A 16,841-nucleotide genomic window follows, 5' to 3' on the forward strand; every position below is an offset into this window, starting at 1 on the left:
TGCTCATAACCGCTAATGTGTAGTGTCTTATTTAGTTCTCAATAACTACACATGTAACTCGCACCAACTTTTGACCAAGTTAGCAGCCAACTTACAAAAATATAATATATATATAACCATTATTTCCCATAACTTAATTAAGTGTGGAACAAAGTTTTTTAGTTTCTATTTCTTGTTAACTATGAAGCACATAAAGAGCCATGATTCCATCCACATCATCTTGGTTTAGATTTCTCCTTACACCTGCCCAATAGGGATACATAGCTGCATTTTGGTCAGTACTGTGTCCAAGCCCTAAAAGGTGACCCATTTCATGCAAAGCCACAGATTCCAAATCAAATTGTTTTGCCGTAGCCGTTGGTCTTTGGAAGGGAATAGATTCCTTCCCCAACAATCCAGCATGAAGACCTGAAATAATTTTTGTTGTAGTTAAGCATGCACAACAACATGAAAATCTACAGAAAAGTTTGAAACAATTTGAACATAAGCAAGCACTAATTACTAATTAAAGGTGTGTTTTATGAGTTTATCTATCATCCGCTAACAATTTTTTTCTTCATAAACCAGAGTTTTTTTTAAAAATACTTTCTTTACCACCAGTAGATTTTTTTGGTGGTGGCCGAGGTTCGAACCCCGGACCTTGCATATTTTATGCATTGTCCATACCAACTGAGTTAAGCTCACGATGACACCAGTAGATTGATACAAGCGTTAGAGGTTCGATCCCTAACATGATAACCTAAAAATTGTACATTAAATTTGTATTATCATTATGGACATATATGTATTACTCCTCCTTTCATCTCATATTATAAGCCGTTTAAACTTTGATACATAATTAAAAAATGTAATTAGTATCATAGAATTTATAAAGCAAAATATTGCATAATTTTCTAATATACCTTAATATTTCTCATGCTAGTATATTAGTTCATATTTGTAAAAGAAAAAAGTTGATAAAAAATTTAATATTAGTTAAGAGTATTCTATAGAAAAAATAATTCATATTTTATTAAAATTATAAAGGACATACAATGATTTATTTTTTCATTCTAAAACCACTTATAATATGAAGCAGAGAGTAATTAAATTTCAGTTTCTGTACTAGTTAAAGAAATGATAAAAGAGATTAATATTGTATTTTTAATATTTCCTTTTTTTATTAGATGATAAAGAAATGATAAAAGAGATTAATATTGTAGTTTAATATTTTCTTTTTTTATTAGATGAAATTCATGTATTTCTCATTAATTTATGTCGTTCTATTTAATATTACTTACCAAAGTTATCCTTAAGACTTGTGGGATTGTTGGTCCAGTTTTCGTCTCCATCAAAGTGGAGCCTTCCATCTTCTGGAGGGAAAGTATGAGCTAGAACATTTCCTGGCCCATCAAAAGGGTAAATATCACCGTGATCACCATGGTGAAATCCGATCACTATATCGGTCGAGTTGGCATCCCCAACTTCCGTGAATGTGAAATCACTAACTTCTGACCAACTTAAAAACGCGTTCTCACACGCTTTTCTCACAACATCCATACTCAACACATCAACACTTGATTTATACATGTATTTCAAATTCCTTTTTGAGTCTCTCCATTTTGGTGAGTCTTGGAAGAAGGTATAGCTTGAAGCCTTCTCTAAACCACTTTGTTTGTGACTATGTTTAGGCAAATCAGGGACACCACAACGTGGAAGACTCAAGATTTTTAAGGTTGTAGTGTCTACACGACCAGTTACATGTAGGTGATGGTATGCTTGAAAATCTTTGAGGGCAAATTCCAAGTTTTCATCAAAATGGTCGTTTAGAGTAGTGGAAGGAGTAGCATCATGTTGAACATTTAGGTAGCCAAATCTTTTAAGGTAATTTTTGAGTTCTCCAATGCCTTTTAGTGTTTGTCCCTTTTGAACACCTTTGAGGTTTTGAAGAGTTTGGATGAATGAATCCTTGGAAGGTTTTATGGTTCTTGACTCAACAATGGAAAATGGATTTTCTAAAAGGAGCAATAAAAGGAAAGAGGTTGAAAGTTTAACAAGATAATTAAGAGCCATATTGGCACTATAGTGTGATATTAATTTGCTCTATATATGATTGTTTTGGGTGATAAATTGGATGTATGGGTATTTATACACAAATAAAAGATATACGTTGCACAATATCAATGGACTAGTTTGACTTTTTAAAAAATGTATGTGTTGCAATGATTTTTTTTTTTTTGTTATTTCGATTAGATGCCTTTTATTTTTAGAAATCATAATTTTATATAGCTCTATGGTAATTTATTGGATGGATGGAATAGATGAATGAATGAATGAATGAATGGAATGCTATAAAATCCATAATAATCCTAAAGTTGCCTTGTTGGTCATTGATAATATTGTTTTATTTATAATGTCATTGATAACATTGTTGATTTGCACCCATTGCTTCAAATTGATAAAAGTTCTAATGAGCCCAACTCAAAATGTTAGTGAGCATTTATACATATATTTTTTTCTTTTTTTATAAGGGAATTTACACATAGTTATTGGGGATTTAATTTCCATCAAAAAATTAAAATAAAATATAGTTATTGGTGTAAGCACCAAGAACAGGTTTTCACTATGGTGCAAGCCCAACTAATGATGAATATTAGTCTCCTTTTCCTCCATTTACAAGCTAATGGAATCAACCTCAGCACATTAACTGCACTGATAATTAGAAAATGGATACACGACACATTTTTAAATACTCCCTCCGTTTCAAAATGAGTGTCGCTTTAGCCAAAAAAAATTGTTTTAAAATGAGTGTCGCTTTCAGTTTCCAATACAATAATAACTTTTTCTTTTCAATTGTACCCTCCAATTAATACTCTGCACACTACTTCCAAAGTATTACTTTTAAAACTAACCAATAGTTAATAAGGATAATTTAGTAAAATAATCATTCTCTTTCTTTTAATCATTGCATTTCTTAATATGTGTGTAAACACTTAAAACGACACTCATTTTGAAACGGAGGGAGTATAAATTTTACCTGTATATGTGATGGAATGCTTTCTTTCAAAAAAAAAAAAAATGTGATGGAATGCTTATTTAACTTCGGCTATAGTTGAATAGTCTCCTAACAGGATCTTCAATTTAATCGAGTTTAGTACACTTGAAAGTCAAAGCTTCCCCTGTTTGGAGGGCTATTATGATGGGCTTTCACTACAAGTTGGGTTCTTGTTCGACATCTTTGGGCTAAAATGTATGGGTTTCTTTTGGGAAAATTGCTCTACTCCCTTTGGTTTTTGCTGATTCTCATTTCAATTTATATTTTGAGTATTACTTTTCTCACCCTATAAGATTCTCGCGCTCCCTATGTTTTTTCCAAAAATGTCTTTGAGGTTTCCAGATTTCATAATCCGAAATGGTGTTTTCCTTTGTTATAGGGTGAAAAATGGAGTTACGGATTTTTTCGGATTTTGTAATCCGGAAACTTCAAAAATAGGGCACGTTGCATGATGTTTCCGGATTACATAATCTGAACACCCCCTAAACACCCTTTTTTTTCATGGTGCTAATGCAATCTGAATTACGTAATCCGGAATGCACCAGCACCAATTCTGAACATGTTTGTAACATGGATATCAATAATGAAGTTGTTATTATTGTTGATTTTTGACTTGGAAGGTGGTACTTCTGGTATTGGAGCTGAAACAGCTAGAGTGTTAGCAAAGAGAGGAGTGAGAATTGTGATTGGTGCAAGAGACTTGAAGAAGGCAATGAAAGTGAGAGACAATATACAAAAAGAGAGTCCAAATGCCGAGGTTACTCTGTTGGAGATTGATCTTAGCTCTTTTTCTTCTGTACAAAGATTTTGTTCTCATTTTTTAGTTTTAGATCTTCCACTTAATATTCTAATGTAAGTTCTGTCAATCATATTGTTCTACTTTTTCATTTTATAATAATAGCATAGTGAAATAAAATGGAAAAAAGTAATGATATTTTATGATATGTACACTAATGGTTAGAATAAATAAAATTTACAGAAACATTGTTGTTATATTCTCTCAAGTTTTAGAGTTTTCTGCAGAGAAAATTGAGATGACATTTGCCACAAATTACTTGGGTACATTTCTAATTCTTAATTCTTAATGCATATTTGGTATCATAGTGGTTACATTACATAATGAAAGTGTTAATATTTTATTGAATTGTAGGACATTTTTTGCTAATAGAAATGTTATTGGACAAAAAGTCCCTTCTGACTGGACTCCGCCCTCAAAATCTAAAGTTCTATCATTTAGGCATTTTTTTTCTTCATGGTGCTAATGCAATCCGGATTACGTAATCCGGAATGCAAAGGCCATTTTTGAAAATTTTACAGGGCGCGCGAGAAGTCAACAGGGTGGGAAAAGTAATACTCATATATTTTTTTTTAAATAACCACAACACGAGTTAACTCATATTCGGTGGATCTAACGTGAGTTAACTTACATTGATACCCAGAGTTGGATTTTGGGGGTGCAAACAGCTCAATGGAGCTGGGCCTCCACAAGGTATAAGCCTCAATTTTTTAATTTTTTTTATAGCCGAGTAGAACTACTAAGTACTACCCTACTAAAAAAATTCCGTATGAGAACCCTCCCTATTGCTTTTGGTGTTAGGTGAGTGTTTTTTTGGGAGGATGGTTTGAGGTTTCTCATGTATACGGTAGTGATTTTCACCTTTGGGTGTACCACATATATACGTCACCTTGTATTTATCTTTTAAAAAATTTAAATAGAACATTGTTCTTTTTAAAAAATTTAAATAGAACATAACTCATTCAATACTCTTCATGACATAATCACTCATAATTGATTCAAATTACACCAATTTGTCATTACATACACAATTCACAAAAAAATGAATTTCATTAAAAGTGCAACATTACAGATTTTTTTCCGAACATATTACACAATTACTTGTCAATACATATTACACTTTAATGGAGTGGACACAAAGATGTAACATATTATTTTCAACCATCAACGTGAACATGTACTTTACATTGCCATCATCATGAATAACTTTTGGAAAATAAATGGTCTTCCAACTGTCTTCATCTTTATCCGCCTCCAGATTTACTCATGGCTCTTGTACAAATACATGAGTTGTTCTTTGATTTTCACCATTATGTACAAAGTATCTGTTAAGTTGTGTCTTCAACTCATTCAAATTTTTGGTGGGGGTTAAAAAAACTTTAATCTTCCTCTTGAAGGCAGAGTATCAGACATGAGCTTCAACTTCAACTTCAACCAATAATAATAACGAATAAAATTGTTGATGCTTTGTCCATCACAAAAAAGTTATATATTTATATAATCTATATAAAGTTAGTTACATATTGACCACAAAAATTGACGTTACATAACCTACCACAAAAAAAATATGTCGGTGTAATATCGACAAAAAAAAGATGATCATCGACAAAAAAGTGTTATAGCCTATCTAACTAGGCAGTGATATGGAATCATCTTCCTCTTCTGCAATTACTTCAAATTCTCTTCTTAGTTTTTCGAGAGTGATAGTGTCACAATAAATTTGATTGAGATGATTTGTTGGTTTTTTTGGCAGTTTCTCGACCTTAGACATGTGGTCTTTGAACAAAGATTATCTATCCATAAATGCAAATTCTCATTTCTCAGTCTCACTAATCTTGTGATTCTTCCATTCTGTACAAGACGGTGGTATTGGACACCCTTATTTCATATAAACATGAATAAAGTTGTTTGAAATTATGTCAAGCCACATGATGTGGGCATGTTTGTTAAGTGGTGAAGCACCTCATATTTAGAAAAAAGTTTCACATATACCTCTTTTGGGACTTATCGACCAAACAACTCTATTGTAACAAGTTTCAACAATGTGACCCATGCCCGATAATGTCAACCACTTATTTAAGTATGCAATTCCACCAATATTTGTGGGAGGGTGTAAACCATACATGATATATTCAAAAACACTCATCCGAACCAAACATCGACAAATAATCACTCTTATTAGTTTTCAACTCATGAATAAGTGCACTACGAACCAATACATGATTTTCCTCATCCATACACATGTGTCTAGCTATAACCCAGTATCCACAATTACCATTCCCTTTAACAATATTTTCAATGTAAGGTCTCATGATTTTGGTATATGTTTAATGCATGATAAATCTAGATCCGGGTGTATAATAGGCGTTGAAAATAGAGAACACGACGAATTGCCAATACGTGCACTTTTCCTCTTTGGAAATGATGACTTAGTTTGTGATGATTGATAATCGGGAAATTGGGAACCTACACGCTCCATAGATGAGAATCGACCCATATATGACTCTTTTGGTGTAGACCTCACCATTTTTTTCTCCCTTGGTTACCACCTTTCTTGGAGGTGGAGACAACATTGTGTCTTTTGGAAATGCTAGTTGACGCATCACCTCTTTGATATGAAGTTTCATTTTTTAAGAGACTTTTTTTTAGACGTTCCCGAATACCCACTATCTCCTCCATCATAGAAAAATCATCTTCATCTTCTTCGTCACATACACGTAACCTTTGCAAATGAAGATCTATGTCATCCAATCGAATAAGCAATTTTTTTATATCTTCAGTGCAAAAATACATGCACAAGGCAACCTGTACGACAATGCCTTAATCAGACAACCACAATTTTTCTTAACAATGTCGGTTATCTTGGAGTGTTTTGCTTCCTCAAAGATAAAACTCAACGCGGCTCTAGAAACAAAACCCTCTAACTCATAGTACAGAAATTTGCCTTTGTATATGTGTTCTAAGACGGTACGACTCCTCCCAAACATCTCTAGAACCCAAGTAAAGTTACCGTCTTTTTCAGAGGCAAAAAAGGCAAAAGCATCAGAATATATCATGTTGGTAGAGGTAACACCAACAATCTTAAATAATGGCATTATGTACATATTAATTTTATAAGTGGAGTCCATGACCAAAACGGTCGAAAAAAGTGTTAAGCAAATTAATAGACTCCAGATGAGCAAAAAATATGTCTTCAAGAGTGGTTTCCTCATAATTTGTTCTTGTGAAATAGGCATATTAATGCTTCTCCAACTCTGCAACCAAGTATTGCATCTTCATCTTGTCACCTCTTATAGAGTTTCACCACCTAGCATGTGCATTGCACACTTGTTTTATATTTGTCAAACTTTCTTGATTTTTTTCCTTCGAATCCATGAGAATATTCCTAAGCAACGCCAAGCTCTTTGACATGTCAACAACTTTTTTCTTCTCCTCCTCTCTCAGTCTACCCGCAAGAAGGTGACCGTCTAATATTGCCTCTAACTCATGGTTGTGAACTCTATTAAGAATGATCAACCACTATTCATTTGTCTACTTCTCAAAGTAACCACGTATCCTAAACGGACAATAACATTTTCTTGAGCTCATGCCTTTAAACTTCAATTTCTTATTCGTCTTTGGTGGTTTGTATGCACCACTACTTTCACATTGCAACGTCAACATTGAATTTTTAATATTGGATTTATCTATTAGATTTATCTATAGATATAGTAAATCCCGCTTATGAATAAACCGTATCATTTCAACTATATATATATATATATATATATATATATATATATATATATATTGTTCCAAAATCAACCATATATAAGACATTTCAAACAATACAATTCTCACTGTGATATGATTTTGTGTGAAATGGAATTTTAATGCGATATGATTTCTCAATGTATATGTTGTAATGGTTCGGTTCGTTTCAATTATTAACAATACAATTCAGTTTAACAACGGTTTGGTTTGGTTAGTAAACTGTCTTCAAAATACAGTTCAGTTCAATAACCAATGTAATGATTCGGTTAATTTTAGTTTGGTTCGGTTTAACGGTTCGGTTTAATTTATGATTATTTTTGCCTACCCCTGAAAAACACTATATGTACTTTTTGTTTTTTTTGACGTTAACACTATATGTACTTTCTTTACATTATATAGTAACCAAGAATTAAAAAAGCTATAAACAACAATAGCATCATCAAGTTTTGAGGGAACAAAATGAGAATTTCAAGTGGTGTGCAACAAGCTTATGTCCAAACTGTGTTTGGATTGGAAGAGAAGTTGGAAAGAGAGAGATTAGTGAGAGAGAGAGTGAGAAGAGAGAAATATGTGAGAAATAGAGTAGATTTGATGTGTTGTTTGGTATAAAAGAGAGAAGAGAGAAATAGAAGAGAGAGAAGTGTTGATTATTTATAAAAGTACCAAGATACCCCTAGTCCCTACAATAAAAAAATATCTATTAAAATATTTAATCTTTTATTCAAATTTATTTTAATTAATTAAATTATTTATTTAAACTTTATATCAATTAAATTAATTAGTTTTTTTTGGTGCTAAATTAAATTAATTAGTTTAACTTATTTGTTTTTATGCAATTTAATAATTATTAAGTAAATTAAAAAGTTTACCTTTTTTTTCGGTTACAAATTTAAAAAGTTTACTTACTCATTGTATTTGTCCTACTCAGCCTAAGTATATTAGGAAAGGAACATTTTTTTTTTTTTTTTGGTTCAAAGGAAAGGAACACTTTATCTATCACTCACCAATCACAGCCATTCCCAATACGCATTTCGTCCGTGCCATGTGCAAACTTACAACATTTTCATGAGGGTATTAGTGGAATAAAAAGAAAAAGTGTGCTTCTCCTCTATTTCTTCGCTACTTTGGAGAGACCAAAAATAGGTGTGGGTCCCATGTGTTTTTATCTCTCTTCTCTTTTTCTCTTTGCAACCAAACAGGAGAAGTTCTGAACTTCTCTCCTTTTTCTCTGCCTGCTATTTCTCTCTTCTCTATTTCACCTCAACCAAACACATGAATACTTTAACATGTTACCGTAACATCTCGACACACTTATCTTCTTCTTCTTTGCGACAAGTGTATGCCATAATTACTTGATGAGCAAGGATAATATATAAATATATGACTGGAAAATTTTCTGCCAACAAGAGACAAACATATCAACGGTAAGTCAAGCTTGGCAACGTCACATGGTAAAATTTTGCATATCTATCTAACTTAAATTATATTTGACACTTCCCTACTTTAAAAAATATGTGGTCCAGTTGTGGAAATCACATCAAACTTTTGAAGGAAAAAAAAAAAAAAATCAAACCCTGGCGGCTATAAAAGTTTTTTGTTTCTGTATATGCGGTGGAATCTTATCCTTGCACATCAAGTTTTTTGACCAAAAGCACATCAAGTTTTAATATCTAGATTTTTTGTAACATGCTCTAGTGTCTCCATAATCCATATAACTAAATAAACAAATAATATATTGTCTGTAGGATTACAAAAACGATATCGTTCTGAACCAGCCCAAAGGTGAGCAGCCACGTTTGAAGAAAAAATTGAGGCAACAACAGATTGATAGTGCACATTAGAAATAATATTTATTTATTTATTTATTTAAATCGATAAATTATATTAGAAACAAACTCAAATTAATATTGTAAAAAATGAAAAATATGATTTGCGATCAAATTTACAACATTTAAGTTAATTACATAAAATGACAAAATATTTAAAAATAAGGTGACAAAATACAAACAATCAGAGTACTGTCGCCTTCTGAATTTACAACGTTGACAACCTTAAATATACGGATAATTGAGGTTGATATTTAAATCTTAATCAAACGAACGCCACATAAGATAGATTTAAACAACACTATCCAAAACGACATACAAAACAATACCATACATTAAAATGACGAAATCACAAAAAACATAAAAGAAAAACCTAATCTATATAAAAATAATTTATTGAAAATGTTAACAAATACTTATAAAAATTTGTGTATTCAATGCTTTGAAAATTGAAATAGTTAACTTTTATAAAGAATAATTCCGTAATTTAAAATATTTAAAGAGTGTCTTAGAAATATTTGTTAGCAAGACCCATAATTATGTAGATTAAAAAGATGCAGCAGTGATTTAGAATTAAAAAGGATTTTGAACCACCTGATTTTCCTTGAATGTGGAAAAAAAAAAGAATTTAAAGAGAATGTAGAAAAATAGGACAGCCTTTGAACAAAAGTAGTAAGCCAAAGTATATTATCCTTGCACATCAAGTAACTTTATTGCCTATTTTTGTAGGAGACAAAGAATCCAATAATACTCTGACATGTTTTGGCTCTTCTTCCAACAGTAAGCCACCGTTTGACTATTCTTCTATCAAAAATGGCAAATAATGCACGACTCACACAAATCCTTATAAAAGCAAGTATATGGCACTTTCAACACCACAATGATCAAGCCTATCAATTCATAACCAAAAAAATGGAGTTAGTCCTAAACTATCTTAACATCACTACCATAGCACTAATTTCTCTAATTTCCCTATTTTTCTTTCTATTTTGTTTATCCAAAGTTTCTCATACCAAAAAACCTCCTACAATTCCAGGGTCATGGCCAATACTAGGCCATCTTCCACTAATGAGAAATACACAAACACCCCACAAAACCCTAGCTGCCTTAGCTGACAAATATGGACCCATATTCACAATCAAGCTAGGTGCTACACAAGCTTTGGTAATAAACAACTGGGAATTAGCCAAAGAATGTTTCACCAAAAATGATATAGTTGTCTCGTCACGCCCTAAGCCTGTTGCAGCTGAAATCATGTCGTATAATCAAGCTTTCATTGGTTGGGCACCGTACGGAACATATTGGCGTCAGTTAAGGAAAATTGTTACCTTAGAGATTCTCTCTAAGCACCGCGTTGAACTTCTGAGCCACATTCGTGTTTCAGAAGTTCAAACTTCGATTAAAGAACTCGTTAATGCTTGGTCCCATCAAAGTCAAGTGTCATTGCAATCTGAACCGTTCAGTGATACTAAGTCTAGTACTAGCGAGTCTAATACTAACGACTATGTATCGGTCGAGTTGAATAAATGGTTCGCACAATTGACATTAAATATGGTACTAAGAATGGTTGTTGGGAAGAGATGTTTTGGTGAAGTGGAAGAGAGAAATAAGGAAGAAGCAACACAAATTTTGGAAAATATAAGGGATTTTATGCGTTTGATTGGGACATTTACTGTGGGAGATGGTGTACCATTTTTAAGGTGGTTGGATTTAGGAGGTCATGAAAAGGAAATGAAAGAATGTGCTAAGAAATTTGATAAAATGTTGAATAAGTGGTTGGAAGAGCATCGTGAAAAGAAGGGTTTAGGTAGTGATGATAAGGTTGTGGGGGAAAGAGACTTCATGGATGCTATGCTTTTGGTGCTTAATGACAAACCAATTGAGATGTTTGATGCAGATACCGTAATCAAAGCAACAACATTGGTACGTATATAATACTCTTTCTTTGTCATTTTTTACACAATAACACCTATTTAACATCATGAGAGACAGAAATAAATAAAGTAATGTGATGGGTAAATAATGTGGTATGAAGGGAGAGATAGAAATAAAATAAAGGGTCGAATGAATGTTTAATATATTTATGGATGTCTAAATATATGAGTTGTTTACATATATTTACAAAAAAAGGATGTGATAAGTAAGTAATTTGATATATTGAAATGATACAATACAATGAACAATGTTATTAGAAATATGTATTTCTTTTTTCAAGAGAAAATATTCTTTTTTTTCTTCTGTAATTTTTTTGAAACACCAATACAGATTTATGTCATCAACCGCTAAAATGTATTTTAAAAGAATGTTTATATTTAGGGAGAATTTTTTTTTCATCCAAAAGATGCTTATAAATTGGTGGTGGGTGAGGGAGAGAATATTTTAATTTAATTTAAATTTATAAATTATTGTTTTTCCCCCCAAAAAAAACTTATTTTTTTTGACACTTATTTCTAACCAATCCATATGATAAGCTACTTTTTGTATAATTCTTGTTAAAAAATTAGGTTATTTATTTAATTGGGAGATATTTTTCTTATGTAATTTGAACTTTTATTTGTAGGAATTGATCATAGGAGGAAGTGACACAACGGCAGGAACACTTACATGGGCAATGTCTTTACTATTGAAAAACCCTCATGTACTGAAAAAAGTAAAAGAAGAACTGAACACACAAATTGGAAAAGAAAATTGTGTAAAAGAGTCAGATATTAATAAATTAGAATATCTTCATGCTATAATTAAAGAGACACTAAGATTCTATCCACCAGCTCCATTTTCGTCACCTCGCGAATTCACAGAAGATTGCACAATAGGCGGATACCATATCAAAAAGGGAACTCGATTGATGCCAAATCTATGGAAGATTCATAGAGACCCTAGGGTTTGGTCAGATCCATTAGAATTCAAACCTGAAAGGTTTCTTACCACTCATAAAGATGTTGATCTTAGGGGTCAAAATTTTGAGTTGTTGCCATTTGGAAGTGGAAGAAGGATGTGTGCTGGAATGTCCCTTGGTTTGCATATGCTTCATTATATTCTAGCTAATTTCTTGCATTCTTTTGACATCTTGAATCTATCTCCTGAATCAATTGATTTGGCTGAAGTCCTTGAATTTACTAGCACCAAAGTTACTCCACTTGAGGTTTTGGTTAAACCTTGTTTGTCTCCAAAATGTTATGAAATTATGTGACTCTAGTTGTTGAAGAGTATCACATCGGACAAAATATGATCTGAGTATGTGTTTATAAGTGGGGGTTATCACCACCTTACAAGTCGGTTTTGTAAAGATGAGTTATGTTTCATGAGCTACGTTTCAAATTTCAACACTAGTGTTTGTCAATTGTGTATTTTTTTTTTGTTTTCTATATGTCGTGTTACAATTGGTTTGTTAGTGATAACTAACAGTATTTAGAGTCTCAATGATTTTGTTGTTAGTTGTGTACTCTTGCCAGACAATAATAGTTCATTTATAAGCTTCTCTTGTATTCATTTTAATTCATCTGAATAATACTTATTACTTTGGCTCTAATTCTTTTGAAGATCCATGATATTTGGATGATATTTGAATGATCGAAATGACATAAAAACAATTAAATAAATAAATTTTTATATGAAATTAAACTAAAAGACACGAGAGTAATTGTCAAAATGGTAAACTTAAAATACTCTAAAATTCAAGCTCAAAATTCTTGTCATTGTCCTCATCTTAATTTATTGTAGGTCCATAGAAACAGGGGTGGATTTACCACCCAGCTAGTATGGGTACGCGTTCGGACTCAACCCATACTTTCTTTTTGTATCACTACAAGAAATTTGACTTGTAGTGACAGCTAAAATCCGTCACTATAGGGAAAATTTTCATAGTAAAATCTGTCTGTCATTGCCAAATGGTTGTCACTGACTCACAACATGTTTTCCACCTTTACCTACGGACAAAACATAGGTAATTCTAAGGAGACCATTTTAAAAACATTATGGACCTCCACCTGTGGTTGTGCCTGTCACTAAAACTTATCATTGCTTTATTTTATTTTTTATATTTTCTATTAGTATAAATTCTAAAAATCATAAAATTACCACTAAAATTAGTTTAATCAATATAATAAGATATTATAATCAATATCATTGGAATTTAAAATTGATTACTATAATCAATTTTTAGAATAAATTCTTGAAGTGACTTAACTAGAATTATTCTCCTTAACTATGAACTATTATACCATTCACCCAAACCAATACTCAATACTTACATAAATTAAAAATTTATATATACTCCATTGCTCATTTAATTTATGGTAACAAAATTTGAATCACTATTCATAATAGCTTATTAGACAAAATGACAATATCAAGTTACAACTTACAATCAACTACAGGGTTAATATCGGAATTTCACATCAACTACTCAGGTCCATTGAAGATCTGGAATGTCATGCAATTTTCATTTTGTTTTTAACCTTAAATCGTGTTGGATCTGAAAAAACCTTCATAAGCTGAGATTCCTCCAAACTCAGAAAATTCCCAATCTTCACAACAACAAATATTTTTATTTTTGTTAACTGAAGCATATTGTGGCAGCCTAGATATTTTTATTTTATTATTATTTTTATTTCTAATTCAAAGTCTGAAACATGATTAAACCACCAAAGGAGTTTCACGTGTTATCAAATTCATGTTTGATTGAATTGTATTTTGAATCATGATTCATTCAAGCTATCTGGAAAATCCTCTTAGCAAATATACTCCTTAACACCTTGCCATCATCATACTCAAGCAAGCAACATTTCAATTCGTTGATATTTCTCTTGTGAGTTATTAATTCTCAAATTAGTTATGGGATTTCACCTGGTCATTGAATTCTGAATCGAAACTAATTGAAATTAAAGCGAAACGTTGTAGATTCGGATTTTAAATCGCGTTTTATCAAGAACCCTGTATTTTTTACCTGAAAAATCTAACAGTCGGGTGAACAATTTTCAAAATTGATAATGGGATTCTCTTAATCTTTGAGTCGCGATCCTTTTTTACTAAGAAACGTTGTATTTCGTTGAACATTGAGCATTTAGCCCAAACGGGCGAAGAAAAAAGACCAGCACGTAGTAACACGCGCACACCAAGAAGAAGAAAAAAAAATACATTTGCATCTAATTTATAAGGATATTTAAGTAAATGAAACACATTTTACCATTAAAATCAACATTTTCAATCATTTCTCTAATACACAAGTAATATTTTAAATAAGACATTTTAATTTGAGATGATTAAATATGTTTTTAGTCCTACAAAATCATGAGTTTTTAGGTTTGGTCTCTAAAATTTTAATGGTAATTTTAGTCCTACAAAATATTATAGTTTCTAAAAATAGTCCCTATTTTAAAAAAAATTACAAAAAATGGATACTTTTAGTCCTCTAAAATAGCCCATATAAAATGCAAACATCATAAATTCATGTATTATTTAAATATTCTTAGTTTAATTCAGGGATATACTTTAAATAAACAAAAAACATAAATCCGATTCTAGAAAAATATTTAGTCTTCTATGTGTATGTCAGTGGGATTTTCAGTAAAAGAGAATATACATGGAACATATTAAGTTGCTGGGAAATTTTTTTCAACTTTTCAACAATGACAAAAACACCCTTTTTAAAAATTGAATCCAAAATCAATTACATTTATTAAATCAATATATATTTTTAAAAAGAATACAATCATAGTGGGTCACTTAAGCTACTAAGCCATTGAAAATATTCAACTTACATCAAATGGATCACATCCCTTTTGCAACAAAAATAAAAATAAAAATAAAGTCATGCACCGGTAGGAGACCCATGAAGGTCATGCACCGGTAGGAGACCCATGAAGGTCATGCACCGTAACCTTTGCCAAAAAACTTACAATCACTTATACAACATGGTATAATAAATCAGATTTTAACTTCTAATTTGTGGATCTTCAACAATAGCGGGTGCACCAAAGCTATTACCAACATCAACAAAAGTGGGAAGTCCACCGGTTATCAAGCTCTGTCAATAAGCTAGTAAAAGAATCTTATAAGCCCGTGAGAAAGAATTTGTTACCAACAAGATCAACGATGTGTGGTTCAATGACTTGATGATATGTTACACCGAGCGAGAGATATTCAAGTCACTTGATGATGTTGATATCATTCGAACATTCACCGCAAAGAGGTCTGGAAAAGGGCATTTACCTCCTAATTTTATTTAGCACACTATTGACAGGTTATGTTTCATCTCTCTTACTTCAAATTGTACTTTTATCGACAAAATACCGAGTCTCTTTTATTTCGATCTATGACTATCTATATATTATGCCACATGTGAATTTGCAGTCAAAATTTTATTCAGACTCGATAAAATTCCTGGCTTCGCCACTGTATAGAAAAAGCTAAACGTGGAAACGAAACAGTAGCTCACTCCTAGTGGCGGACTAGTTGATGATAATCCAACTTTCACTTTCTTACTAGTGGTGGAAATTTGGTGATGATAACCCCCCTTTTATCAATAATTTTCTTACTAGTCTACTAGTGGCGGAGACTCCACCTTTCAATTTCCTGTCGACAATTATTTCAGTTTGAAATCAAACTCTTAATGGAAAAAGTGATTGGAATTTGGGATTTTTTTTTAAGGATGGAATTTGAAATTTGGAATCTTCGTCATTTTGATCAATATTTGCATATTGATTTTTAAAATTCAAATTTATGATTTTATTATGACATGCATGAGCTCTTAATTTTCAAATATATAGTCTTTCATTCATATGTCATATAGATTTTAGATTTAATACTTAAAAATCCATTTGCAAACATACCAAAATGACGTGAAAAGGTGATAAATGACGAGATCGTTATAAATTAAGAGACGATAAGTATAAGTTTGCGATAATCAATGTTACGTACACTATATAAACATTTTAAATACCGCAATGCTATTTGTCCCGAAGCTTTTTATCAAGAATTTGTCCCGAGGCTTTGTTGAACCAATCACAATTCATGCTGGCCCACCAAAAACTGGGTAGTGGGGTAGATAATTTACCCAATCCTTTAATCTATTTTTTTTTTTAAGGAATAAACGTGCAATCCAAGGGCTGTTATGATGCCAAATCCATCGGGATGATTCGGGAAATCAATTGTCGGGATACAAAGCATTTTCCTTTTAAATATAGTAAGCTTTTGATTTTCCCACTTAACTTTAATCTCCATTTACAGTAGAAACTCTTTGAATTAATACTCGGTAAATTAATAAACTCTCTAAAATAATAAATTTGTCCGTTCCCGACTTGGGCCAATGTAAAAAATTGAAAAACTCGATAAAATAATAAGATAATAATTTTTCGGGAGATCCCTTTATAATTTTCGGTCCCAAGAAAATCATAAATTAATAATTCATAGAAACTGAAAAAATATATTAAGA

At 31.7% G+C, this 16,841-nt stretch overlaps 2 protein-coding genes across 2 annotated transcripts; one reads left to right on the plus strand and one right to left on the minus strand.

Annotated features, from left to right (window-relative positions):
• On the minus strand, positions 1–2,099 carry LOC146912205 (metalloendoproteinase 1-like). Its single transcript, XM_085719807.1, has 2 exons — positions 1,281–2,099; positions 1–408 (listed from the first exon to the last, which is right to left on the minus strand). The coding sequence occupies exons 1-2, from the start codon at positions 2,050–2,052 to the stop codon at positions 176–178; spliced, it is 1,005 nt and encodes a 334-aa protein (XP_085575933.1). The 5' UTR covers positions 2,053–2,099; the 3' UTR covers positions 1–175.
• Positions 2,100–10,280: 8,181 nt separating this feature from the next.
• Positions 10,281–12,938, plus strand: LOC146912206 (cytochrome P450 82A1). The gene is made up of 2 exons (XM_085719825.1): positions 10,281–11,332; positions 11,970–12,938. Exons 1-2 carry the CDS (start codon positions 10,322–10,324, stop codon positions 12,597–12,599), a joined length of 1,641 nt encoding a protein of 546 aa, XP_085575951.1. The 5' UTR covers positions 10,281–10,321; the 3' UTR covers positions 12,600–12,938.
• Positions 12,939–16,841: the final 3,903 nt, after the last annotated feature.

This window comes from Medicago sativa, chromosome 6 (genome assembly GCF_051527215.1).
Source record: "Medicago sativa cultivar Bolivia chromosome 6, Bolivia_mono, whole genome shotgun sequence".
Taxonomy (NCBI): Eukaryota; Viridiplantae; Streptophyta; class Magnoliopsida; order Fabales; family Fabaceae; genus Medicago; species Medicago sativa.